At 36.5% G+C, this 27,575-nt stretch overlaps 1 protein-coding gene across 8 annotated transcripts in view; it reads left to right on the forward strand.

Annotated features, from left to right (window-relative positions):
- The first annotated feature begins 3,873 nt into the window (after positions 1 to 3,873).
- Positions 3,874 to 27,575, forward strand: part of SOCS5 (suppressor of cytokine signaling 5) — a 56,081-nt gene continuing 32,379 nt past the window's right edge. For 2 of the 8 annotated variants that reach the window (XR_005557215.1, XR_005557216.1), the window contains exon 1: positions 3,874 to 6,338. Coding sequence is in view for 4 of the 8 variants with exons in the window: in XM_039347489.1 (XP_039203423.1) it covers positions 21,183 to 22,766 (1,584 nt within the window). In the remaining 4 variants the exon portion in view is untranslated. Of the gene's footprint in view, positions 6,339 to 6,366; positions 6,529 to 18,988; positions 19,164 to 21,170; positions 25,951 to 27,575 lie in introns of those variants that run through there. The other 6 variants (XR_005557213.1, XR_005557214.1, XM_039347489.1 and 3 more) reach the window with 5 other exon arrangements.

Raw genomic sequence — 27,575 nt, forward strand, 5'->3', positions numbered from 1 at the left:
GTAGCCAAGCCAAAGCCTCTTCGACGGAAGTCGCACCCTCCAGGGTGACTTTTGACCCGTATAAGAGTCAACTGGCAGAGGGAAGGCTAGCCGCTGAGGAGAGAAGTCTCCCCATGCGACTAGAGTCACCGTGAACTGGAACCGGAAGTCTGACCTCCTTCCTTTTGTACCATAGCTTTTGGCTTTATTGGTAGGGATGATATCTGATCTCCATTCTGAAAGTTTGTTTTGTTTTGTAACACAATAATAGGGAGGGATAAAATGGCATGCAAAAGCTCTCTGGGTATTAGTGCTACACTTCTTTTAGGGAAATTTGCTTGACATGACTTTCCTGTATCAATCAATTTACATTTATTTAATTTCTGTCTGATAGTGTTTGTTATATAATAGCACATTGTTGAGTTTTCATGATTTATTGATTAGAATATTGATGTGATTTTTAAATAACTTAGTAAGCTTTTCTGATCATGTTTCAGAACAAGTGTTAACAACTTGGTTAATAAAACTGGCAGTTAATTTTCCAGATTAATTGCTAACTTATATACCCTCTTTTAATAAGAGCACCACAAGCCAAAGAATTGAGAAAAATCAACACAAAATGTTAACCCCGTTATCTTTATTCACCATATATGAGTTTATTAAACAATATGACTTGAAAGCAGCAAAGAAAGTACAATTCAAGGATATAATACTATATAATACTATATATTCCCTGATATGAATCTAACAATTCAGTGGTATTTACTTCTGATTAGATATGCACAGCATAACTCTAATTAGATGAATTAGAAGAATCCCAAGTTGAATCATACTTCACCATTTACTGGATTTATTTGGCAAACCATTCACATTTCAATTTTTCCCTGCCCCTATTTGCAATTAGAGAATATTTTAAGTCTAATTGTTCAGTAACATTACAAGTCTAATTGCTTCAGTATGTGAAGGGATATGACTTATTGAAATACTGCATCCATCCATCCAGTATTGTAATCCATACATCAGCCTTCCCCAATCTGATTGATCCTGTTGATTAACAATTCTAGAAACTAAGATCTTAGCACATCTAGAAAATAGCAGATTGACAAAAGCTGTTACAAAAACTTGTTAGTAATATGTAACATTTATCCTGGAAACAGCTTCTGAACTTTGTGCTTGAGGAGGAAAATAACGATATTTTGATTTTAGGTTTTATTGAATAGATTGATTTGTTGATAAAGAAATGGCTAGTTCATACTACTATAAAAATGTAAAAAGTTGAAGTTCGATGTTAATGCCTTATTTTACTGCAACAGAGGGGGGTCAGAAGTCAAGGCCTCCCCCCCTTTTCCACACTTCTTTTTCCTTTTCCCTTACTTTTGTTCCCTATTATTTGCTTTTGCATTTTCATATTTTATAAGTGAAGAAAATAAAAAAATGTAAAACAAATATAAATAAAAAAGGAATATATAACATTTACCTCAACAGAACTTACTTTTGAATGGATATGCAAAGAATTGCCTTTCAACAATTGTTACTCTTATTAAGATATGGTATGAACACTTAATTGTACAAACGATGGAGTAACATACCTCAGAGGATAAAATGTTATTCAGTCATTTGTACTGAATAACCATACAAAACTATATCTGACGTGGGTACAACATTGTGGAGATTTGGCAACATGTACATTTACCTAACCCTGCCACCAGACGTCTCTATTCTAAGGGCACACTAAGGTCAATCTACATTGGGCTCTATCAAAATGAAATAGTTCTGATCTTCTAATTAACTTACAATTGTTCATGATATCCAATTATGGAGAAAAATGGGAGCGTTACAATTGAAGACAGACTGCATAAATAATGTTCCCTTAATTATATAACTATATGGGTTATATAGTGTCTCTGCCCTAACTGAAAAAAAAACCCATGAAAATTACCCATTCTCCCTCTATATGAACACGTAATTGTCCTAAAAATGAAGCAATCATGTTTAAAAATTGACTGATCAGTAATATTTATTCAACACATTTGTATGCTGCAAGAATCAAAGACTACCTTCAACAGTGCTCCTGAAAGATACAATATAACAAATGCATTTCAAAATTACTATTCTGGAGCTCTCCTATCAAATTATGTGAAATTCTTGATCAAAGGTACAGAAGATGCTTATATAAATTATATAAATAAGCAGAAGAAAGGCAAAAAGAATACATGCTTATTGCCAAGAGCTTTCTGTTTAGATTCCTAAATACCTAAGTCATTATTTAGAGCAATTACTATAGGTAAACTGCATTACAAATTGTGCTCCACTAGATGGCACCATAATAATTGTCTTCTAAACACTGGCCTGATTTAAACTATGGACAAACACAAGATTAAAGACCTACATATTAAACATTAAAACTGTTTGAAATATAAAATTCCATCCTCAGACAGATGCCATCACATATACAGAAGCTGAATGAATTGGCAATAAAATATTACTTCATCACAATTAGGTGAACATTCTCCACTGTAGCTAAGGGCAGAAGGCTAGTTTGTGGGAAAAAAAACTAGAGCAGCTAGGCTAGGGAATAGCACAAGTCTGCCCTCCAATACCTCATCACTACTACATATCCTCCAGTATTTTACACTTGAGGTAGCTGACTCAGTCTGCTTCAAGATATGGCTCACCCTAACATAATCTCTTGTATTTGCATTGCATTAAAGTTTAGAGTTACTAGTGCTAAGAATGATTCCCATGAAGGTTGCCATTTTGCATGTAGCAAGTAAATTCAAGAAAAATATTCAGATATCTATGGCATCATCTGCAGACCGAACTGAAAAAATCTGATTTCTCATATCCATCTCACTGTTACATGTCTTCATCATACTGCTTGTTGGTAAACTGGTAGTCTTCGATTTACAACAGTTCATTTAGCGACTGTTTGAAGTTACAATGGCATGGGAAAAAGTGACTTGTGACCATTTTTCACACTTACAACTGTTGCAGAATCCCTGTGGTCATGTGATTTATATTTGGATGTTTGATAACTGGTTCATATTTATGATGGTTGCAGTGTCCTGGGGTCACGTGATCACCTTTTGCAGCAACAAGCAAAATCAATGGGGAAGCCAGATTCACTTAACAATGATTCATTTAACAAATGTGGCAAGGAAAATCATAAAATGGGACAAACCTCACAACAAATTTCTCACTTAGCAACATAAATTTTGGGCTCAATTGTAATAAGTCAAGGACTACCTGTATTTTATAGTGTGCTGGATGAATATAATTTTGGAATTGTTTTTCTTGGAAAATGCATTAAGAAAACAAGGTAGCTATGTAAGATTTTTGATTTTTTTTCTTCCAATGCATCATATCTTTGGAGTTGCTCAAGCAGGTGAGGCCAATTTCTTCTTGTCCTCAATTTAGATATAAGAAACTGAATCATACTGATGCGTATTATAAGATAGCCACAGGACTAATTTTAGGAGCACATTCTCAGGATTTTTTAAATGATCTGCTTGGACAATTGAAGCATAATAAATCATAACATAACCTTAGTTTACTGATAGCTAAAATGCAAATGTAAAAAGGGGATATGATTAAATATCAAGACCACATTAATGACAGCAGATATAAAAACTAGCCTTAAAATTGACAACAAAGAAAAGAACCGCAAGAATTGGATAAAATTATACATGGAACAGAAATAAAATTAATTAGCAATTTATACAAATACCTATTGAGATATAAAATGGAAGACGAAGTTGTCAAAGACACAATGATTAGATGGACAAAAAATTTCAGATATAATTTAGAATTGGAGAAATGGGAAAAAATATGGGAAATAAATATAAAATTGACTATGTCAGCGGCATTCAAGGAAAACCAGTTGAAGATGTTTTACAGATGGCATCTTCCACCAGCAAAACTTGCCAAGATGTTCCAGAATAATTCGCCAACATGCTGGAAATATAAAAAAGTACATGGTACATATTATCATTTATGATGGATATGCCCAGTTGTGTGTCTATGCGTGTTATGTTTTGCTTTGTCTTGTTGGTTAAAAATAAAATTTAAAAATTTAAAAAAAATTGAGAACAAATATAGAATCTATACAGGAACCAACAACGGTCAAGACACTACACACTAGCAATTTCAAATGCCTTTGAAAAAAATTAAAATATTCAAATTGTGCATCACACCTTCTTTTAATGTAGCTTAATATACATTGTTACCTCTACAAATCAAAACAAAATTAGCACAAATGAACAATAAAACTTTGGGAAAGTTGGATGTATTGTAATAGAATTAAAAATTTCTTCACAACCGTGGACTGCACCTCTGCATTGTCTGGGAAACCCTGCTCTATCAAATTCTCTCAAAATTATTGTTGAAAGTAAAGTCTTCATCCTGGTTCATCCAAGCAGGAAATAAATAAGCAACATGGCAACTGCTTTGGGAAGATGGTTACAGTTTTTTGAAGAAGCAGAAAGATGGTTCTTGCAAGAAAGACCAGAGGAGAGAAGGGCCTGAGCACATGGGCAGGTTTTTATATCCTCTCTAGCCTTTTGTTTGGAAGCTTCCTGTTCCTGTGGCATGATCTTGAAGGTTATTTCCTGTATCACTATTCTGACCTGAGTTTAGGTGTGCCTCTCTGGTATACTTGATGGTAATGGGTTAGTCCTATTATGTCCCAAAAGTCATATCCTGCTTCTCTGGTGATGGGGCTAATGGCTCCTAGAGTTTAGGTGAGGTATGCAGATTTTAGGTCTCTTTGTCTTCTTGAGTTTTCTGGCTCCAACTTTCTGATGATTACATTTGCATTTATATAGGGCTGGCTCCTGTTTGGGGCAAAGAGAGAGACTTGGGGGTTGGGTTGGTTTCTGCTTTTAAAAATCCTTTTGAGGAAAAATATATTTTTCTGTCCTTTTAATATTTCCTTCTCTGGGGGGCTCTGACTTCCCACATTATCTTATACCTTGCGGCAATAAAATAGTCTTCATATTTTGTGATTTTAGTTTTCTTGGCTTAAGGAAATCAGTGGAAAAAATAATAATCAGATTTTTTGGGGGGGAGGGAAATTCACTTTTACAGAGAACAGAATGCTTTTCTTTTAAAAACAAAAAACACGTTTTCAATAGAATTTGGATCTCAAGAAATTTCCCAGCATTAACCGGCAAAATTGCTTTCCACTCGAGAACAGTCCTATGATCCGCACAAAGAAACCGAAACCCACTCGTTTTCCCTACAAGCGACCTTTTCTGACGTTACAGCAACTCTTGTTCCCGACGTCTTTAATAGCACCAGCTCGTACTGGGCTTATCTTGATGCCAACCACGTGAACGACAGCAGAGGAAAGGGCAACGTTTAAGGGGTTAAAGAAACATTTTTCCTTTCTATTCCTATCCGCAATGCATCACGGACTTTATGCAAATGAAACGCCGCGCTCCGCCACGCTATTCCCAAGACGCCTGCGCGGCGAGGCCGGTTTCGCCGCGATTTCCTCAACTTCGCTAAGTTCGCTGAGGGACTATTTTTGCTGGAAACAGCAACAACCACGTCGACTCCATTTGTTTCTTTTTTTGATCCGAGACTTCGGGTTAATCTGAGACTGAAAGTCACTGTCTTCACTAGAGCTTGCAAACAAATACAAAGGTGTTCGCGAGTATTGTTACAAGACGATAGGAACCAACTCCACTGAAGGCACTGCATCCAAGTGAAACACGTCGCCTTACAATTATTACTGTATCTCCAGAGGGAATCTCTCGTGCCCCGTTATGGCAAACCATCAACCGTCTTCCCCGTTTCAAGATGGCCGCCCCAGCAGCCTCAGTTCCACTGCTGGGAATCCCGACCTCGGGCTCACTGACACAGCTGCCAAGAGAGAAAGAGAAATGCTGTCGGCCTATGGGAGTGGCTTATACATCTTCGCCAGGATTGGCTCTCCGGTTTCTAACGGGGGAATGATGAGGGGCGTGCGTTGCTATAGGCTGCGCTGAGACCGCACCGTTCCCCGCTACCGAGGGTAACAGTTGGACGAAGGAGTGAGGTAGCCGCTTTGTGCGATTGGCTGCGCGGCTGTCACTCCTCCACCCTCCCCCATCAGTGCTGGTGGTGCGCTCTCGGTTTCTGGGCCTGAGGCGGGACTGCTGGTCAGGCCGTGCGAGGAGGGGGTCCATAGTATCTTCGCTGCAAGAGACGGAGGAGGAGGAGGTGGGAGCTTGCGCGGAGACCCCGCGAGGTAATGCCGGGACCCAAGAGAGAGCTGGCGCGGCGCTGAGAGAAAGAGGCTAGCGGGGAGAGAGATGCGCTGGCCTTGCAGGTCCACACCTCCAGTTGCTGCGTCCGACACTGCAGCTGCAGCTTAGGTGGGTGAATCTGGTTAGCTGGAGCTGAGCAGCCGGGAGAGGAGGGAAGCTTCCCTTCCCGGCCCCTTTTCTTTGAAAGGCTCGTCGTCAGGAGAGGAAAAGCGAGTGACATTCCTCGGCTGCCGCTTCCCGCCCCCGGAATTTAAGGAAAGGGGACAGGAGGAGGACCCGCAAAATGGGGGAGTGAAATGTATGCTCGCTTTTTTTTTTTTTTTTATAAAGCCCAGTTGGAGGACTGCGAAATGAGTAGTTTTTTGGATTCCTTGGGGAGATTTATCTTAGTGGCTAAATACGGTATGCCGTATTTCTTCTTCGAAGCACTTTTTTCCCCCCTCTGGAAAGCTCAAAAAGCCAGGTCGTAAACTCTTGTTCTAGTTGTCTCATCTAAGTCTTGCGAAGGCATTCCGATTTAAAGGAGAGAAACAATAAATTAATAATTTTAATGATAATCTTAACTGGGAGGGAAAAGTGAAATGTATAGATCAAAGCACTAGGAATTTGTGTCTTCTTTATTTTGCAAGTTAAAGCTGTAGTAGCAGATGGGCGCCTTAAAATACAGTTCAGGATCGTGGGCAACTAGGGCTAAAGATGAATTAAATAGCATATTGAATGTTTGCATAGAAAAATATACTTTCAGCATTTTATCCTTATTGATGATAGAAGTTTCTGTTTTATGGCCTTGATGGCCCTATTGTAGTCAGGATGAAGACAATTAAAGCAAATACTTGAAAAAAAAATGAACCTTCTGAACATAGGTCTGAAAACTACTTTAGAGTTCAGTAATCAGTAGAGTGCTGTTACAGATTTGCTGGCAATTTTTTCTGTTGGACAGGGATTCCAGTTAACTGGTTCAGTTATTCATAGCTTCAAAAGTCTTATGCCACTAAACTTTTAATATGAAGAATGTTGTACAATACCTGGAAGCTATTCTATGTATGATAGATAGGCAAAGGTGTATGTGTAAACTTAAACTGATGAAGTTGTGGCCATTGATTGTTCCTTCAGTCTATAATTATTGTATATAAGTACATGAAGTTGCTTGTTTTTACCTGTATTGCATTACTGAGTACAGTTATGGACATATTGGAGTCAGCTCTGTTCTTTGGGTAATCATATTTCCCGTGCCAAAGATGAAGGTCAGTCTGTCTCACAGAATTGTTTTAAATGGATGGCAAATATTGTATCTAAGTTCACTAAAGATACTAGTACATATACATAAGAATGACCAGTCAAGAAAACAAACAAGTGAATCATCAAACAAATCAACCCAGAATTCTCACTCAAGGCACAAATGTCAGCTTTATGAGGTAGACCTGAAACACAACCAGATGAGCTAATTCTAATTTATTGTAAAGCTGTATTAACCAAAATGTGAAAATCTGAAATTACATTCCCCTACTCCTGTCTCCTTTACAGCCCAAGAAACTCTTTTGTGGGCCTCTTGCCCCACTCACATTCCTGCTTCAGGCCTTTTATCTGATACTCCCTTGGTCTCATTTCTTTGCCTTGTCTTCCAGGGTCTTTCCCATTATATTATACAAATGACCAGCTCAAATTATCTTACTTTCACACATGTGAAAACCTAGTTTTCTATAGAAAGATCTAATGCTGGGAAAGATAGAAGGAAAGAGAGGAGGATGACTAGCAGCACCATTGAGCTAATGGACCGGGTTGATAGATGATCCTGGAGAAAAACTGTATGGTCCTTAAAATTCAGAGCATAGAACTTCTGTTCAGTTGATCAGAAGTTCTATGCTCTTGTGCATTGACTTACTGTTATTGTCTTCATAAATGCTGATAATTTTCCCTTTTAGTTTTGGAATCTACAATTTATATAATAAAGTTATTCCTTAACTCTTATTACAAGTCAAGATTTCTAAGCCAGGTCTAAAATAGGCTCTTTAATTTCATTGTGAGTTATTTACATCTGTAGACATGAAACTGTTTAACATTGGTCTATCTTGCTCAGTATTACCTGTTCTGATTACTAATTTCTTTTGAGGATACAGATGTGGATTAGATAAAAAATTTAGAAACACAAAAATATTCATTGAATAATATTAGAATCTCCTTCTTGCTTTTCTCTGTAGTAACAGGTATAATCCATTACAAAATCCTTGGCTGAAGAATAGTACTTATTCAAGCCAACTAGCTTTTCTTATTGTGATATGGAGATTACAGTACAGACTTAAGAGTTTTTTTTACACAGAACAACCTCACTGGATTAACCTTGTGATGTATTAAAGCAGTGGTTCTTAACCTTTTTGAATGAATCGCCCCCTTGAGCCAATGAGGAAGTTGTCATCGCCCCCTCCCCCAACATAACCTCTCAATCACAACATAGGAAATAATTCTTCAGTTTATGCAAACCCTTTTTTTTGTTTTCTTTAAAATTGTCATCAGGACATATCGATGCAAATAATTTATTTCCAGTCTTTTCCCCATTTCTCAACTGTGTGAAAAATTTTGGTGCCACCCGTCACTTTATTCCCAAACTTTGTGATACATGTATTTCATTATTATCTTATTTATTCAAGACACTTAAATGTAATGACCATTGAAAACAAAATTCAATTGCAAGAAAGTGAAATGCCCGAAAAGAAAAACAGTAACATTTAATGACTGAATTACAAGTGAAATTTAAAAAGAAATATAAAAAGGGCATAAGAACAAACTGCAATGCAGGAACTAAGAATTTCAAGACGAAAACTCTGAAACTAAATTAAAATTCGAAGAAAGTATATATAGTCACGCACACTAGAAAAACACACATGGACGTTGATAAACCTAGTTTCAACAATTACGTTGACATTACAGCTGATGTCACAGGGGACAGCCACTCAGCATGAGATGTTTTGAAAGAAGCGCTCCCCCTCCTGCCCATTCTGGCCAATGGCGCGCCACTGTATGGGTAGAGGCTGCTGCGCAATACGCATGAAGATAAGTGATGTATATTCACATATGTACGGCATTCTGTACTGAAGCTAGCTGGAGGAACATTTGAAAACAATTCAATCCACTAATACCAAGCAATCTGATGTTTTTGTACGACAGATATACAGCAATTCACTGTACGAAAAAGTCTCAACAGTGTCCCCAAAACTTCTCGCTCCATCGCACCCATATCGCCCCCTTTTTGTTCTTTCGCCCCCGTGTTGTCCCTTTTTGTTCCATCGCCCCTCTGAAAAATGAAATCGCCCCCTGGGGGGCGATACCGCCCAGGTTAAGAACCACTGTATTAAAGTATATTTCTAGGATAAAAAATATAAAGGAAATGTTAGAATCTGATGACAAGTATGGTATTTTGTTTATCTTGCAAATCAGTATTGTACTAAATTAATCTATTTAAGAGCAACACTTGAAATTTTTATGGATGGTTATATCTATGGTGGACATGGTAATGAAAGATGCAAAATGGGATGGATGGAGTTTTTAAGTTTTTACAGAGAATTTGTTTTGTGTTTATACTGTAGTTTTCATATACGGTAGTTTCCATCCTGAAATAGTGGAACATGAAACCAGGTTTTACTCTTGGGACCACAAAAAAGATTAAAGGAATTGAGGATTGCTCACTGATTTTGCTGAACTTAATATTACTTGGTTTTAAGGTATAGTAAAGCTATTGAAAGGGAAGTAGCGTTAACATTCTCTGAATTAACTAGATTGCCGAAAATTTAGGCTTACTTTACATAGTACAAATTGTATTTTCCCCTTAGTTCTTAAATGACATGCAATAATTCATAGATAAAACCACTTCTAGAAACACTGTAATTAACTGACTGAATCCATGAGATGCAAATATTATAATGTTAAGTAAAACAAGAAAGTTTAATATTTATATTGAAAAATCAGGTGGTAATTATGGAGACAAAAGTGCTGTTTGACATTCATGCAATTTGATTTTATTGGGATATTTCTAAATCACTATTTGTTATGGTCACACAAATCCTGTAATTCAAATACTAAAACAATCACGATTTAGATTTTTGATTTTATTAGCAGTCTACTTTTTTTTTACTGGAAATTGAAAAAAAAAACTATCCAAGGGTTTGGGCTTGATTCAATATAAATCAGACTCTTGAATTTATACTTCATAATTGCCTACATGCTACTTGGTTTCTCAAAGAATCATGTTATGCCGTTACTTTTTTTTTTTGTATAAAACCATTATCCTCTGAATTCAAGAGTTTTGTCAGCAACTTTAGGGATAAGATTAATTCTGATATTTTTGAATATAGATGTGTAACAAGGAAGGTTTGAGTATGACTGAGAAACATTTTGAATTATATCTCACATGTTATATGATATATCTAACATATAAAGTGGGTTGATTGTGATGTAGAGATTTACAGCAACCAAAATTCAAAGGATAAAAAATAATTTGGATCATATAAGGGCATATATGTACAATGATTAAGAATATATTTTATATTGATTAGTAAATAAAATCAGATTTGCCTTTCTACAGGATCACTTGTCAACGGCAGAGGATAGCTATTCAAACCCCAGGAAAGATTTAGTTGATCTAAGGCAGGGGTCTCCAACCTTGGAAGCTGGCTGGGGAATTCTGGGAGTTGAAGTCCACCTGTCTTAAAGTGGTCAAGGTTGGTGATCTCTGCCTTAAGGTGTTCCAAAACACCTTGGCCTTGAAATACGGTTTTCTGCACAGTCTAACACATTGTAAGAGAGGTCACAGTTTAAAACTTGCTAGTAATAGATTTAGAGCCAAAGTGGTCGAGTGCCAGCATTTCACTAGTAATGCCAGGCAGATGGGTTGAGGAAGTTTTGTCCTCAGTTGACTCAGCTGCACTTCTTACTATTTTGGTGTTGCTGACTCTGTACTGGCTAGAAGAATTGTTACATTTTACAACATTCAGTTTTTATAGGTAAGAATAGCATGCATTTAAAAATAGCCAGGATAAATGCTGCTTCTTTAAATATTCACAGTGCATTGTAGTTCTGGGTAAATCTAAAGTCCTAACAAGCAATCAAACATATTTGTGCAAGACTATAATCCTAACACCATAACCTAGGGAAAAAAGTTAAAATAGATTTAATTCTAAATAGGCATGCAGAATCCACAGTTGATAATATGCTTAACTTATTGTATGTCACTTTGGCTAATTAGGAAAGTAGATTAGAAGAAAAGAGAAAGGAAGAAAATGTTTTGGTTTATGTTAGGTTCATGTCTGTACTAATTATGGTGTTGAAGGAAGTGAAAGACAAACTTCAGTTATGCAGTTTGAGGGGTTCTTAATTAGTACAGAATAGTATTATGTTGTTTCAACATGCTGAAAAGAAACAAGGAAAAAGAAAATTGTGCTCCCTAGCCCTAAATTCAAAGATAATTAACGTCCATACTGTTTCTAATATTTAACAAAATACAGCCAAGAGACAAATTCTTGAACTTTAAAACTTGCATACTTTATTGTTTCATTTTTGGATCTTAGTGATAGGAACAGAGAACAATCTATAAAAAGAAGGTCTTGAAGGTACATAACTTAGAATTGAGTTGTGCAAGTCAAACTACATCTTGCAGGCAAAGCAATAGTGAACTAAATCTTTGAACTCATGCTCCTATGATATAATTACATATACTTTCTAGATGGCCAGTTCTCTTTTGAATTTATAGGCATACTTGAAATAAAATGTGATAATGGAGATTTAGTCTTTCATTTGTCGCATTCTATTTTTGCATTTTAAAATTATATTTATATTATATTTATAATATATAAATTTATATATTATAAATTTAAAAGAAAATATTTTTAAAATATATTGTTGGAACTTACTGATTCCAAGTGGCATCATGCAATGCTGTTTTTACAGTTATTATACAATCATGACTAGTGTTTATAAATATATTTTTATTAACATATTTGATTTATCTTTTGTTAGTACCATTAAAATTGTAATTTACTGCAAAATTAATGTTTAATTTGCATTTTCTTTGACATTTATCTTCCAACACATTCAATTTAATGTATACTTGGCCTGCTCATATATGATTCTTAAATGTGCAATTTTTGTGATTTTTTTTTTTTTTGCAAGAGCAAGTTGCTGAATTCAGGTAGACCTACTTCTGAATAGATTCCCATTGGAATAGATTGCTAATTGGATAGATTCAGCAACTTTCTATTATTGGGCAATACTGATAAATTTATTTATTTCATTAAGATTTGTCATAGTTTTTTTTAGCAAAAATGAAAATTTGGGCCTTTACATAGTATTAACAAACATATTTGTTTATAGAGACTTTATCGGTTCTGTATTTAAAAAAAAAAACCCTTGTAGTTTAGATATGTTTCAGTTTTCTGAAACCTCAATTTTCAGATGAAGTTTTAGCTTCATCCAGTTAATGTTATAGTTGGATAATCTTATTTTAATAAATAAGAATCATATCAATGTGTTTTATGAATTAGATTAAGTACTAGGCCAGAATTATGTTATTAATGGAATTTTATTTATTACAGATAATGCTTGACTTATGACTGGTCATTTTATGACCATTCAGAGTTATGATGGCTTTGGAACAGGTGCTATAGGACCTGTAAAACTAACTTGGAAAACTGTCACCCCCACCCGGCAGTTTCCCGACCTCATTTTGGATGCTTGGCAACTCACTCACCTTATCTCGTCTTGCCTCACCTTGCCTGGCCTTATTTTATCCCATTTTTCATATTTGTATGGCTGCCCATCTCACAAAAGAGTGATTTGGGGCAACTTACAACAAAACCAATACATATATAAAAACAATCTTCCCATCTGATGGGTCCAGCCCCCCCCCCCCCTGCAGTGGATAGTAGAGCTGAAGAAACCCATGGTAATCAGATGTTATCCGACCATAACAAGGGAGATACCCAAAAGCTCCCCCAATTTCAGGTTGCATTGCCATTGCTTCAACAGGAACACCAGTTCCAGTGTATGGCTATTGTGCCATGTCAGGCTCTGGTTGATCTGGGATAGACCCATGGCCATGATGGTGGCCATGCACCCCTGAGCCACTTCAGATCCCATTCCTATAGAAGGCAGATTGAAGTTCCCTAAAACTATAAATCTCAAGAACTCAACTGCCAGCCCAGAAGTGTAGTCAAGAAGCTCAAGCAGGAAAGCTACTGTGCTGGAGGGAGGCTGGTATAACAGCTGCAATTCTGACTGATTCCTAGAACCCAGCTTAATGAACAGAGTCTCACATCTGATGACCTGTAATGCAGTGCTCCCAAAGGCTGTAAGAGATTTCTGGATCACATTCACCACTCGTGCCCCAGTTCATGACATGCCCAAAACTCAGCTGGGGGTATCTGCAAATGGATTAGCTCCTCTTGGCCCAACTAAGTCTCAGTGATACCATAACAGGAAGGCCTTCTCATCAGTGATTAAATAATTACATTTATAAGTTTAAAAGGCCTGTGCAGGGTAGGGGAGTTCACAGTAATCTACTTGCCACTGCCCACACTTCCAAAGTCACAGCATCCCCAATAAAACAGATGGAGAAACTGGAAACTATCTTCACAGCACCACTGAGTTCCCTAAACATGTTCTGTCTTAGTCTGGCCTCCAGCCCATTCCTCCAGGAAGCAGCCCAAACAGGTTCTTTCAATAGCAGATCCCTTAGGAGCAGCCAGACTAGTCTGAGAAAGCTATTGTCAAATTTTTAAAAAACCACCTAGATCACAAATGTGGCAAACATGATTGGCACAGTAGGCATGGCCAGCACCATAAAACAGCATGCCCTGCCATCCTCCAGCACAGTTCTCCAGCCCAAAAAATCCGAAGTGAGTCAAGCGATCCAGCTTCAGCAATTCCAACTTCGCTTCAGGCAAATGCCACTCCAAAAAATCCCTTGAACTGCACATGCAGCATACAGCTCACACAGCATACAATTACAAGAACAATCGCTCCAAAGTTTCCATACTCTCCACCATCTTAACTACTCATCTCCTTTCCCAATTTTGCATATTTATCTTGATAAGAAACTGTTAAGTCAAACCAAATGTTTTACCCTTAAATGCTGATAGGGAAGGGATTTTAACGAAAAAGCACACACTTTTTTCACTGTATTTTCTGATGCATAAGTTGGAGAGTAGAAATTTGCTGAGGTTTTTGTTTTCTTAAATGGCTTCTCTTCCTGTTGGTCTTTTTTGGTCAGATTTTATAACAGCTGAAACTTGGAACGCTAAAAGTAAGGAAGACAGAGGAGAAAAAGCAGGAAGGGAACAAAGAATTAAAAGGATTGAGGGAGAAGTTGAACAACGGGAAAATAAATTTAAACACACACACACACACACACACACACACACACACACCAAAAGAAGACAGTTGCAAAGCATTTTCTTACATGTTAAGAAACCTGGCATGGAAGCATTCATTTAAGTCACTAGCAGGCAAGGTTGTTTTGAAGATTTCTTTAAATAAATTCATTTTCAAGTTAAACTTATCCACTAGGTAATCATGAGTACCAAGGGGTATATGAAAGTTGGTTATCTTTAAGCAATTTTATCAGTTTTGTTCATAATCCCTGTTTGTAAGTCTGTCACCAGTAAGAACTAAAGTTATTTGTTTTATACTGTTTTGACTTATCCAATATCATAAAAGATGAATAAAAAAAAATCCTCAGTTATCCAATTAGTGGATGTTGACACCTGATAAGGGACAACTAAAATAAAAATGATATATGATGCTGAACCTAATGTGGGTGATAATATATATGTTCTTGCAGTCTTTGGCAGCTATATTAATAAAATGTAGAGGAAATTGTTTTAAGGTTGATTGGCTGTAAAGCATTCAGAAATTGTAAAAAGAGTCTATATTCATCTCTTAACAGAAAAGATGTACAGGTAGTCCTTGGTTAACAATCACCTATTCAGTGACTGTTCAAAGTTATGACAACGCTGAACAAGGGGGTTTTGTGATTGGTCCTCGAAGTTCCGGCCGTTTCAATACCCATACGGTCACATGATCGCAATCTGGGTTGTACTTAATAAGAGTTGCAGCATTCCATAGTCACATGATCACCATTTGCAGCCTTCTCTGTTAGCTTCCCTCAAGCAAAGACAATGAGGAAGCTGGAAGGTTGCAAGTCTCTCCCATAAGTCTCCCTTGGCTGGCAGCAACCATCCCTAGCCCAGCTACACTGGCTTCATTGGCCACTTGCATACCCTCTCCAGCCCAGCAACAACCATTCTTAGTTCTGCCATGCCTCACCACTCATCTGCACATTATCCCCATCTGGCAGCAGCCACTTATCTATTTGCCAGCCTGCTTGTGAACATCTGGGACTTGCAACTTCCTGCCAGCTTCCCCAGTGATTTTGCTTGCTGGAAGCAAAGTTGCAAAGAAATCCTCATCTAACGACATGTGTTCCTTGCTTAACAATGGCAGCAGAGATTGCCGGGTTTGTATTACTAAGGAATGTACTCATATGATATTGTGCTTTACAACCACATTGCTTTGTAATAAAAATTCTGGTCCTGGTTACTGTTGTTAACCGAGGACTACCTGTACCAACATCAGTGAAAAAATGCAGCTGGGTCTTCAAAAAGTGTTTCTTTCATTTCAATATATCATAGATTTTCTAAAATATAATTCAGCACTTTTTTCAAACCATTAAAAGAATCTTACAGCAGTGATGCAATAAATATACAGCATACATGAGTAAATGTAAATGTACACCATTCAGAGTCACTTGCTGAGATGGGCAGCTGTAGAAATCAAATAAATAAAATATTGTCGTACACAGATATCAGAATAGGTCCTAGAGGTATCTCTTACATCTGTCTAATGATGCTATCTCCTTCACTTCCTTATATATTCTGATAAGGCATATTGGCTTACTGTTCTTGCTCCTTGTCTAATAGAAGCAATTTCTTTGCTTTTAGTCTTCTCATGTTGTTCTGTAGAGTAATATCAAGTAGACTTTATACTTAAGATTCTTTTTTATTTTTCTTTTGCAAAACAAAACAAACCATACAGTGCTCTTTTTACAAAACACAGATACTGTATAAAAAGGAAAATAAACCTGGGGGAAAGAATTGGGTTTATATATGAATCTGTATTTTTGTGAGTGTATATAATACTTTTCCGAATGTGCAGTCTTCAAACTCTACCATTCAGAGTCTGCATCTACAAAAAAGACATGCCCTTATCCATGTACAGTCTGATTCCCTCAGTTCCCCCTCTGCTAGAAATAGTGTTTTAAGAACAAAGCAGAGTTCATTTGGAACAAATCTAGAAATGGAGGTTAGATACATTTGGGGTTACTATCTCCTTTGCAACCTTTGATTCAAGTGAAATCTACCCCAAAACCTGGAAGTAAGTGAAACAATAGAACTGTTGCTTCAGAAAACTCTGTTAAATTAAAATAATATTAGAAAAGCTATTTATTTATGGGAAAAAGAATTGAAGCCTGTAGTCCTATGCCTTTAAGCTGCTTGGCTAAGGAAAATTATTATAGAATTATTTTCTTATAAAATTTTTATTTTTTAAAAAAAATACCTTGTTAGGCCATGCAGGAGATGAAAGAGCCCTTGGCATCCACATGTCAGAGTTAGAGGAAGGATGAGGCAATTCCTACAAAGGCAGTACAGTGCCAGCAATTTAGTCATTGCCCCAGAACACAAGGCAAGTCCAAGGTGTGAAGACCAGAGGGCCTTTTGGAAACCTCCAGCTTTCCTTCTTGTGGGGTTCAGCCATTTGATTGGAGACAGATACATGCATATATGATATCAGTAAGAAATACAGTAAAGCCTCAATTTAACATTTAATGAGGGGAGGAGGTGTTTGTTAAAGCAGAATGTCTTTTAAATTTGAACCGGGCTTTATGCATGTACTGAAGCAGATTTTGTCATTAATCCAAAGTCTGCTATATTAAGTCCATTAAATTGAAGGCTTATTGTAAAAATACTTTCACATCCATATTCAGTATGTTTCTGTTTGTATTTCTCTGTGCATATGAACATGATCTTCATCCATTTATCAGGAAGCAAATTCATGCCTTCCCTTTGGAATCCTTAGGATGCTCTTTACTGTATCACTTTCACATTTCTCAGACAGATTTGTATATTTCTAAACAAACCATAGTGTAACAAACTACTAGTTTATGTGGGGTCTGGAAGTATTCTGGGAAATCAAGATGATGACTGAGGGTGGTATTTTATTTCATAGTATGCCAGCTCTGCATCCAAAAAGAAGAATAAAGTAGACATAATTTTCCGTAATGCCCAACATCCCTAAGATTGTCAGCAGTCACTGAAACGCCTTTGGAAATTTCTTTTTCCATGATAAAAGGAAAGATGTGCCACATTGCCATATTTTTGTGTCCATATTTGTATGTGTGTACCTATATCAAACAGAACACACACCCAAAAAGGAGGATCAGGACCCAAAAAAAAATGATACCTGGAAATTGAGTTATTATTCTAAAATTGATTCCCTGTATTTTTTCTTATTCATACAAATCTTAGAACTTTGCCCATTTTTTTTAGTAATGAGACGAGAATTGTTTGTCATTCTTGCATTTATATGATGATTTTATCAATAAAATAGATTTTGGATACAGTCCAATATATATTTACCTGGAAATAAAATTTGTTGAATAAAGCTGCCCTACGGATACACAATCAAAAAGGTTTGAATTAATTAACAAAGTACTCCTGTGCATTCATGTTTAGAAGTGTATCCCACTAAATTATGTAAGTAGGCTCAGAATCATAATGTCAGATTTGCTTATAACTTAGTTTAAGTAATAGGTATTTCTGATACCTTGAATACAGTAATTACTATTGCTTTCCATTTGGAGTTCTTTTCCATCTGAACATCCCAAAGGTACCATTCTTGGGATAGAAGCAAGGCCAGAGATTACTTTGCAGTGGCTGTTTGGTACATGACTGCAGCTTCTCATGGCTTTCTTGTTTTAAATGTGGTCTGTAAGAACTGTATTTATTATGTGTATCGTGGTTGTTATTTAAATTTGGCTTTGTCTGAGATACTAATTTTTGGCTGTGCATGGTTATGAATATTTGATGGTTGAACTACTTAGTAATTAATAGCTTAATAATGCATCATACATGAGAAAATAATGCAACTCCACTGTTTTAAACAAATGGACTGGCTTATAAATCAGTATCACAAATTTGAAGAATAAATATGTCAAGGAAATACTATTTTCCTCTTATATTCTAGTTCACTTTGTAAAGGTAAAAGTTTCCCTGTCCAGTTATATCTGTCTCTAGGGCACAGAGTTTTTCGCCGTTTCTTGGCCAACAGAGCCAGTGTTGACCATTTTCTATGGTCATGTGGCTAGTATGACTATACGCCAAAGACGCACAGGATCCTGTTACCTTCCCACTGAGTGTTACCTATTAATCTACTTGGATATGCATGCTTTCCAAGGGCTAGGTGGGCAGGAGCTGGGGCAGGAATGGGAGCTCACTCCATCGTGCAGCACTTGGATTTTTATATGGGACCCTAATTATTCCATAAATTGGCAGTAGAAACCTTAATGCACACAGGGACTCCTTCCCAATTTAACCCAAAATTATTCTGACATTTTATGTATGATATGCCTAGCTTATTTGATTTTCAATTATAATAGTTACGATTGAACAAAAAAAATTTTTCCAGAATGAAATGCTAGCCTTTATTTTTCTTAGAACATTTGATCCAAATGCATTCAGAGACATTACTGGGAAGTAAAAGCGATGGACAGCTGAAAATAACCAGGTACTTCATTTTGAAGTGGTCTGGAGGTGAGACAGAGGATGGAAGAAGGCTTGAATTGGAAACATGACCAAACAACAAAAAGGATAAAGAGACAAGGAATAGCAAGTGTGTGAATGATTTCCACTCTTCATAAATTTGTTGTAAAGTGTAGATAGAAAAATTGTGGACCATTGACAATTGACGCTGTCATAGGAAGTGCCATTTGTTTCACTGTATTATGCTTGTATATTATATTTCATTTTGTTTTGCTTTTGTTGGTATGTTGAGCCTTAGACAACTTTTTTTAAAAAGAGTTTTCTCTTTTGCAACTAAACTGTGTGAATAAGAGCTCATATTAACTGAAGGTGATATTGAAGAATTGTTAAGTGTTAGGGCCTGTAAGTATGTTTAGTTAACATTGTAATGAAGATTGCCTTTTGAGTTGCAATCTAAGAAATTGGAAACATTCAAGTGCAGTTCTTAGGACAAAAACCGTGATAGAATAAACAACTAAAATAGAATACTCAGTAGCAAATGTGTATTACTATCTTTCCTCCTTTCTCTTTAGATAAAACATATTAATCAGTGTCAGATGGAATACAGCACATCATTACAATACATTGATACCGTAGGTTGGTGTTAAGCAAAGTAGTTGATTAGTGTCTGTTAAATAATAGTCTAAATTTAATGCGAGCTAATAATACTTGTGGACTGAAAATAAATTCTACTCTTTCAAAGTGTTCTATCATTTTAATGGCAACTATAAAAATTACTTACCTGGAAAACTAATATTAGAAAAGAGATATATATTTAGTAGCCTTTTGATGTTAAGCAGCAGCTGGGGGGAAAAGCAGGCAGCCTGCTCAAATGATCAGCCAACTCCTCAGATCATCCACCACTTTGTGGGTCATCGTTCAGAATTCTTGCTTTAATGTACTTGCAGATGAATAGAACACTTTTTACAGGGTTTTGCTAATAGTTATCTTTTAGGAACATTGCAGATTTTAGCATTTAAGCTCCATCAGTGAGTTTTCAGGGAGTTTTTTAAAACGTCCAATGATCCAGAATTGTCTAAAATTATTTTTAATAGAAGATTTTGTAGTTCATTAGTATGAAATATTGTGTTAATAAACCTATCAAGTGAATGGTCTACTCAACCATTATAACATCATTATAAATATTTTTTAGTATAGATGTATTTTTATCATTGAAATCAAACTGAAAATTCAACTCTAATATGATTAATAGCTGTGGTTAAAGAAAGTAAATCTTGAAAGCATGTGATCATATTTTTATGCCAATTTTTTTGCATCAATATTTGTGTCATTTACCAGTAAAAAGAAAATACTGAGGGTTCAATGTTGAAATCTCAGTCTAAATTTTACACATGCTCTCACATGCAAACACACACAGAGATGTAGATGTTCAAAGTCTGTCATATCTAAGCTCTATGACATGCTTAGAGTTCTCATGAGAGACTTGAAATCTTACTTTCATCTGGAAAGTTCTCACCTTAAACTGCATACTAACATGAAAACCAACTGCACTCCAGTAGTAAAATTAGGCCTGAGCATTTATAATAGTCCTCTTGTCATTTGGGAACTTTCTGCTATAGTCACCCAGAAATTGACATGACAAGGACAATAGTAATACGTATCTTGTATCTGTACCTGACAACATGATATTTATATATCCAACGGAGGCAGATACTGGCTAGTTAGGCATGTGTGTACAATTACTGCTGCTTATTTTAGTAGCTCTAATTATTAACCCTTTCCTGTAACAATGATTGGTGCTTATGATATGTCTCAAGTCAATATAAATGTAAAACTGCACACATTTGGAATTATTGATATATTTATTTACAGATATATGTTAGGCATATGGAAACAGTAGTAAAGCACTGGAATGCTGGGAGGAAAAAAATTAGTGTTCTTCCCAATTAAAGTAATATAGTCAATTTGTATTAAAGGAACACAATTATTTCAGTTGCTTAATCTTTTATTGATAGATATAAACTGAAAGTGAGATAAATTACTTTCATTTTATTCATGAATTAAATATTCAACTATTTATTCTTTATTCAATAAGTGACTTTCCTAAATTAATTGTCTTTCTGTCTTTGTGATGTAGGTAACATAATCCATGGGTAAAGTTGGGAAAATGTGGAACAGCTTCAAGTACAGATGCCAAAGTCTCTTTAATCCTGAAGGTGGAAATAGAAATGAAAATGTAGACATAAATTCCAATAGTGCATCTGTTAGAGATAAAAGTGTTTGCGTGCCTGGTCCAACTCAGCAGCAACCTAGCAGTCCTTTGCAACTTAATCTAAATATTTCAAAAGGCTTTTCGAGGAAGAATCAAAACTGTGCCACAGAAATCCCTCAGATTGTTGAAATAAGCATTGAGAAAGAGATTGACTTAAATGTTGCCTCGGGAGCTAAATTTGCACGAAGGGATTCTTACTCAAGGCATGCTCCATGGGGTGGGAAAAAGAAACATTCCTGCTCTACAAAAACCCAGAGCTCTTTGGAAAGTGATAAAAGATTTGGCTGTTCTCACTTGCAAAGGAGGGAAAGAAGATACGGTGTGAGCTCAGTTAACGATACCGATAGCATCTCTAGCAGAACCATAGGAAATCGTTCTCTGAGGCAAAGATTGCAGGAAACTGTAGGCTTATGTTTCCCTATGAGAACATACTGTAAACAATCTAAGCCTCTTTTTTCCAACAAAAGGAAGATCCATCTTTCTGAACTAATGTTAGAAAAATGTCCTTTTCCTGCTGGGTCAGATCTGGCCCAAAAGTGGCATTTAATTAAGCAGCACACAGCTCCAGTGAGCCCACATTCTGCCATTTTTGATGCATTTGACTCCTCCTTGGCTTCTACAGAAGATGAGGAAGACAGGCTGAGAGAGAGACGAAGGCTCAGTATAGAAGAAGGGGTGGATCCTCCTCCCAACGCTCAGATACATACTTTTGAAGCTACTGCACAGGTTAATCCATTATATAAATTAGGGCCAAAGCTGCCCCCTGGCATGTCTGAACTGATGGGAGACTGCAATTCAACAACGCAAGGAAGTTGTGATTTGGAGGAAGACACAACTACTCTCTGCTTGCAGTCACGTAGACAAAAGCAGCGCCAAATATCTGGTGAGAGCCATAGCCACATCAGCAGACAAGGAGCTTGGAAAGTACATACTCAGATTGATTATATTCACTGCCTAGTGCCAGACTTACTTCAGATTACCAGTAATCCATGCTACTGGGGTGTGATGGACCGTTATGAAGCAGAAGCACTTCTAGAAGGAAAACCTGAAGGCACTTTTTTGCTCAGGGACTCTGCTCAAGAAGACTACCTCTTCTCAGTGAGTTTCCGCCGTTATAACCGGTCTTTACATGCACGCATCGAGCAATGGAATCACAACTTCAGTTTTGATGCTCATGATCCCTGTGTGTTTCACTCCTCTACTGTAACAGGGCTTCTGGAACACTACAAAGATCCTATTTCTTGCATGTTTTTTGAACCGCTACTTACAGTTTCTCTAAATAGAACTTTTCCTTTTAGCTTGCAATATATCTGCCGGGCAGTAATTTGCAGGTACACTTCATATGATGGGATTGATTGTCTTCCTTTGCCAACAATGTTGCAGGACTTTCTGAAGGAATATCATTATAAGCAAAAGGTTAGAGTACGATGGTTGGAGCGGGAACCAATTAAGGCAAAGTGAATAGAGTTCAGAATCCCTAGTAAACTCACATTGTGATTTTTTGTGTATTTGTTACAGTATACCACGGTAAGCACATCAGTGTTCAGCTTTTAATGTACTTTGAGCTTATTGTGTTTATGATGCTGCCTCCAGTTAGTTGTGAATACCTCTTGAAACATGAACAGAACACAAAGTCACATTTTTCATCCATTATAATTTGTCACTTACAAAATATGTATACTTTCTATTATAATATTAATATAAGAAAGCTATTGGGCATTAACTTTTAAATTCTATTCAGTTTCTAATTTACAGTAAAGTAGCTTGCTAGCTTTTTTCTTCTTGATTAATATGAGCACTTAGATACCAAAAATTGATTCAGTATAACTGCATTCTCAACAAAAAAGTACTACTTTTCACAGTTCACTATCTTCTATGCCACTTTTTATATCAAAACTGTTTTAAGAGGAAAAATCATAAGTAACAGGGGAAATCATATAACATGTCACTTCTGTATTTTTAAATCACGTGCATTAAGAAGTTCTATACCAATAGTTGGTTCCAGGATTGCCTCCAAATTAAAATATTTTAATAGATTAATCATGTGGGAATAATTAGATAATTAAATTTGCCAAAAAAGAATATAAATCAAAAATAATTCTAAAACAGGAAAAAAATAGTTTCAGGTATATTGACAGTAGATGAAACTTATAGTGTGGTATAGAGGTCCCCAGTTCTTAGGTTGCAGATCGGCATCGGTCTGTGGTCTGTCAGGAACCATGCTGTGCAAGCAAGTGAAGCTCCATCCACGCACGTGCAGGATCCAGGCAGCGCATGAAACCATGCCCTGCCAGTCTGTGGAAAAACCGCCCTCCCTGGTGCCCAAAAGCTTGGGGATCTCTGGTCTAGCAGGTCTGTTGGATGCAAGGCAAGGTTGCCCTATCGGTACAGCAAAGAAGAAATAGCTCTTCAGAAAAGCCATTTCTTGTTTCATTAATCAGAGTCATCTTCACTTTGCTTTTTTTTAATTAACATTTTAGTATTTTAAAAAATCCAGTAACTTTGAATTAATCACTGCAATAAATATAGTGGTTAAGCTGAACCTTGCCCTAGAATTAACAGCTGGATTTTTTATTAACTCAGAAGTTCTTAGTCTGATCTGCAAGTTGTGTTCAAGAGCTTGTGGAAACTTAGTGTAACAGTGAAGAGTATGTGTAGGATCTTGCATTTGATTTATATTTTCTGATCATGGTGATCAAGGCCATTTTAATCTGGGTTGGATTATGAAATAGGCTAACACGACCTTGTTCCAGGTTTCTGCTTTTCAAAGTAGCATACTGCTACAGGCTACTGCATTTAGTAATTAAAGGGACTCTTAGTCTAACCGTATGCCCATTATTTGTAAAAGCATTGTTTCTGAGGATGCTAGTACTAAAGAAAAAGGTTTATTCAAATATGGGTTGTGTGCTTCAATTGGTAGAAAATTAATTGGGATCTCATGAACCATTTAATTTATTTCAACTTGTGTAGCTTGTCAAATATAAATTTAAAAACATACTACTCTGATTTTTTTACTTCTTCAGAAAAATATTTTACATATCTGCTACAAACTGCAATATTTGCAGTTATAGTTATACAAAAATAATTATAGTTTTTGTATAACTATAACTGCAGAACAATTGATCCAGAACAATTAATACTCTATCCCACTTCTGTTTTCCTCTGATCCCTATTTGATGCATCAGAACTGTTGTATTTGTAAATCGTATAGCAGCTTTTTTATAATTTGCCTATTGTGTTCCTCCTTAAGTGAAATACTTTGGAAAATGTGCTCTTTTGCTTTCTTTCTCCTTTGGGAACAGAACATATCTTGTTTTGTTCTAGCTGTGTTTGCACTAAAATTTGTGTTGGAATACAGAGACCCTTAGTTTTGCTTATGTGTCTTGTATCAGTGGGTAGTTTTCTTAGTTTCTTAACCAGTTGCGACAGTATATTCTTCTCCGTAGCAGCAAATGTGGGTGAGAAACTTCAAAGCTGCATATACAAGAAAGTTATATTGTATGTCAACAGTAACCAGTTTATCCACATATGTGTTTTTCTTCTGCTTGGTGTGCCTTGTTACAGCTTTTTGTGTGCGTGTGTGCAAATAAAGTACAATATTTTCAATTTTATTCTTGTACAATTACTCCTACATTTGCATAACACTTCTTGGAGCTATTAAAATTTTTAGAACCTTGGAAATGGTCAAATCTACTTGCAGTTATATATTACTTTCCTACTGATGTGTTTACACTTTTTATTTGTTTTTATCGTTGTAAGCCACCTAGAGTAGTCCCATGGCGAAATGGGCGGCAAATAAATTTAACATATAAATATAAATCAATTAGACAAGAGCTGCAACACTTGCAAGCCAACTTATTCCATAGGATGGTTGTGGTGAGACAAGAGTGCTATATAGATAACTACCACCGTGAATTTTTGGAGGAGAGACAGGATACAGACCATACAAACTTTTAAATAATTTGCATCTGATTGTTTGCTGGTCAGGCAACCAGGCCACCAAATCTCAACCTCAATGTAATTATCTAAAATTCAAAAGACAACCATCCTCAAGGTTTAAATACCTTTCCAGTTGTAAATCTACTCCAACTTGCTGCAGGCAGGAATTTTGCATTTTATTTTCCCAAACCCATTGAAATACTAGTTGCTGCAGAGATATAAGATACCTTTCCTTGAGATAAGGTCCTTGTTCTAGGGTTGAGCAATTTTACCCTTCAAAGTGATCTGTAGCACTATTAAAATAGTGGGGGTTGTTTTTTTATAACGTTTTGTTGTTCATTTCATTTAAAAAACATGCAGTACTGGCCTCACTTTTAGCAACTGGGAATTGCATATTCTTTCAGAAAATTAATATTTATTTTATACTGAATCAGAAAAAGAAATATTCAGTTGAGTTGAAACTGGAATGCTATAGAAACTCTGAAGTTCTAAACTTTAAAACCAATATGTATTTTTATTTCTTATTATAAAAACAAAATGGTGCTCCATTCAAATCTCATCTTTTATTCAGAATAATTTCGACTGTGAATTTTTGGCAATAATATTACTGTGAGATTCTAGTGATATAGTTTGAAATGTTTTTACTGATAAACCTTTACTTATTACGTTTCTGTTTGACCTGTTAATACAGTGATTTCACTAAGAACACTCTTCTTGCATCTGATTTGAATTTTATATTATTTGGTGATGTTTATTCTTACTTCTGTTTTTTGAGACAGATTGACTCCATTGGGACTTTTTCCTTTTACCGTGTTTCCCTGAAAATAAGACCTGGTCCTTTTTTTTGCCTCCAAAAGAGGCACCAGGTCTTATTTTCGGGGAATGTCTTTTCCATGGTCTCACCTCAAGCAGCGGCACCGGCAGCCCTGCCCAGCTACTTCTGTGGCCGCTTGTGCATGCCGCCTCTGGCCTCCATTTCGCTGTCAGAGGCCATCAGGAAATGCCTCTGCAGCTCAGAATGGAGCTCCAGATTGACATGCGGGGCACACCCACACCGCCTGCATTTCACCATCAGAGGCCTTTCAGAAAGGCCTCTGCAGCCGAGAACTGAGCTACAAGCGGCTGGAGAAGTGGGCCCGCGAGGCAGCTGTTGATTCATGGCAGGCCTGGCTGCAACGGTAAGTGAGTGTGGGGTGCATGGGGCAGCTCCATCCACCATCCCCACCCTAGTTTGATTTTTAGGCATGTGCCTCGCCTCCAAACTAGGGCTTATTTTGGGGGTAGGGCTTATATTAGGCGCACCCCCAAAAATGAAGCTAGGGATTATCTTCAGGGTAGGTGTTCCAGGGAAACATGGTAATAGCCACAGCTTGTTTGAAATCAAATTCCTTTTTAAATATGGCATTTGTTTCCAAGAATGACGTTGCTTTTTTGTTTTAGTACATATATTTCTTCATAACAAATGCTCAAATGAACACAACACATGCTGAAATTATCCTTAAAACAGCTGGCTATATTAGGAAAAGTGGTAAAACCTAGAAGCAAATATCACCTACTGAATTCATGGTAAGGAGGCAAGTTATTATTGGGTCTCCAGAATTTAAGTAGCTGTCTCATGTTTAGATGTATAGGAATTAATACAATTGGATATCATTTGCATAAAGGTGCCACTGAACTGCATTGCTCAATACAACCTTTCCTAGTTTCATTGATATAGATGAGCATTGGTTAAATAGTGAAGGAAGTAAAACTAAAAATTAAGCCCCACTATAATGGAACTTTTTTTTATTCATACAAGTAGGCTTGCACTATGAAATAGGTAAGTCTGATATTTATATGTGTCCGTATATGTGTGTCTCTATATATGCACACACACTCTCTGTGTATGTCATGTATTATTGTTAATATATATTTCAAAACCAGAGTGATCTAGGTAAAATTAAAATCAATAGGACCATCTATCCTAAATACAAAAAATTAAATGTATTGCAGTATGCGTTGGAGACATTTGAGTAAACAGGCATGCTTTTTGTGATTTAAAAGGAGGGGGTGCTATCCACCAAGAAATTGTCCTCCTGACTGTTTTGTTGTAAGAGTTATGTATTCCTTATAGTGGGCAAAATGGTATTGGACATGGCAATGTCAGCACCTTAAATTGGGCTTGATAGCTTACAAACAGGCAGTCTAGTATTTTCAGGCCCAGAGGTCCTATCTAATAATTGGATGATTGTATTCTGTGCTCTTTGCAGAATCCAGACTAAGTTCAACAGGACTCCAGTGCACTGTCCATTGCAATAAAGAGATTATTAATAGAAGATCTATAGTTCCAGT

Source organism: Crotalus tigris, unplaced genomic scaffold (assembly GCF_016545835.1).
Source record: "Crotalus tigris isolate CLP2741 ecotype Arizona unplaced genomic scaffold, ASM1654583v1 scf7180000018081.1164505, whole genome shotgun sequence".
In the NCBI taxonomy this organism is placed as follows: Eukaryota; Metazoa; Chordata; class Lepidosauria; order Squamata; family Viperidae; genus Crotalus; species Crotalus tigris.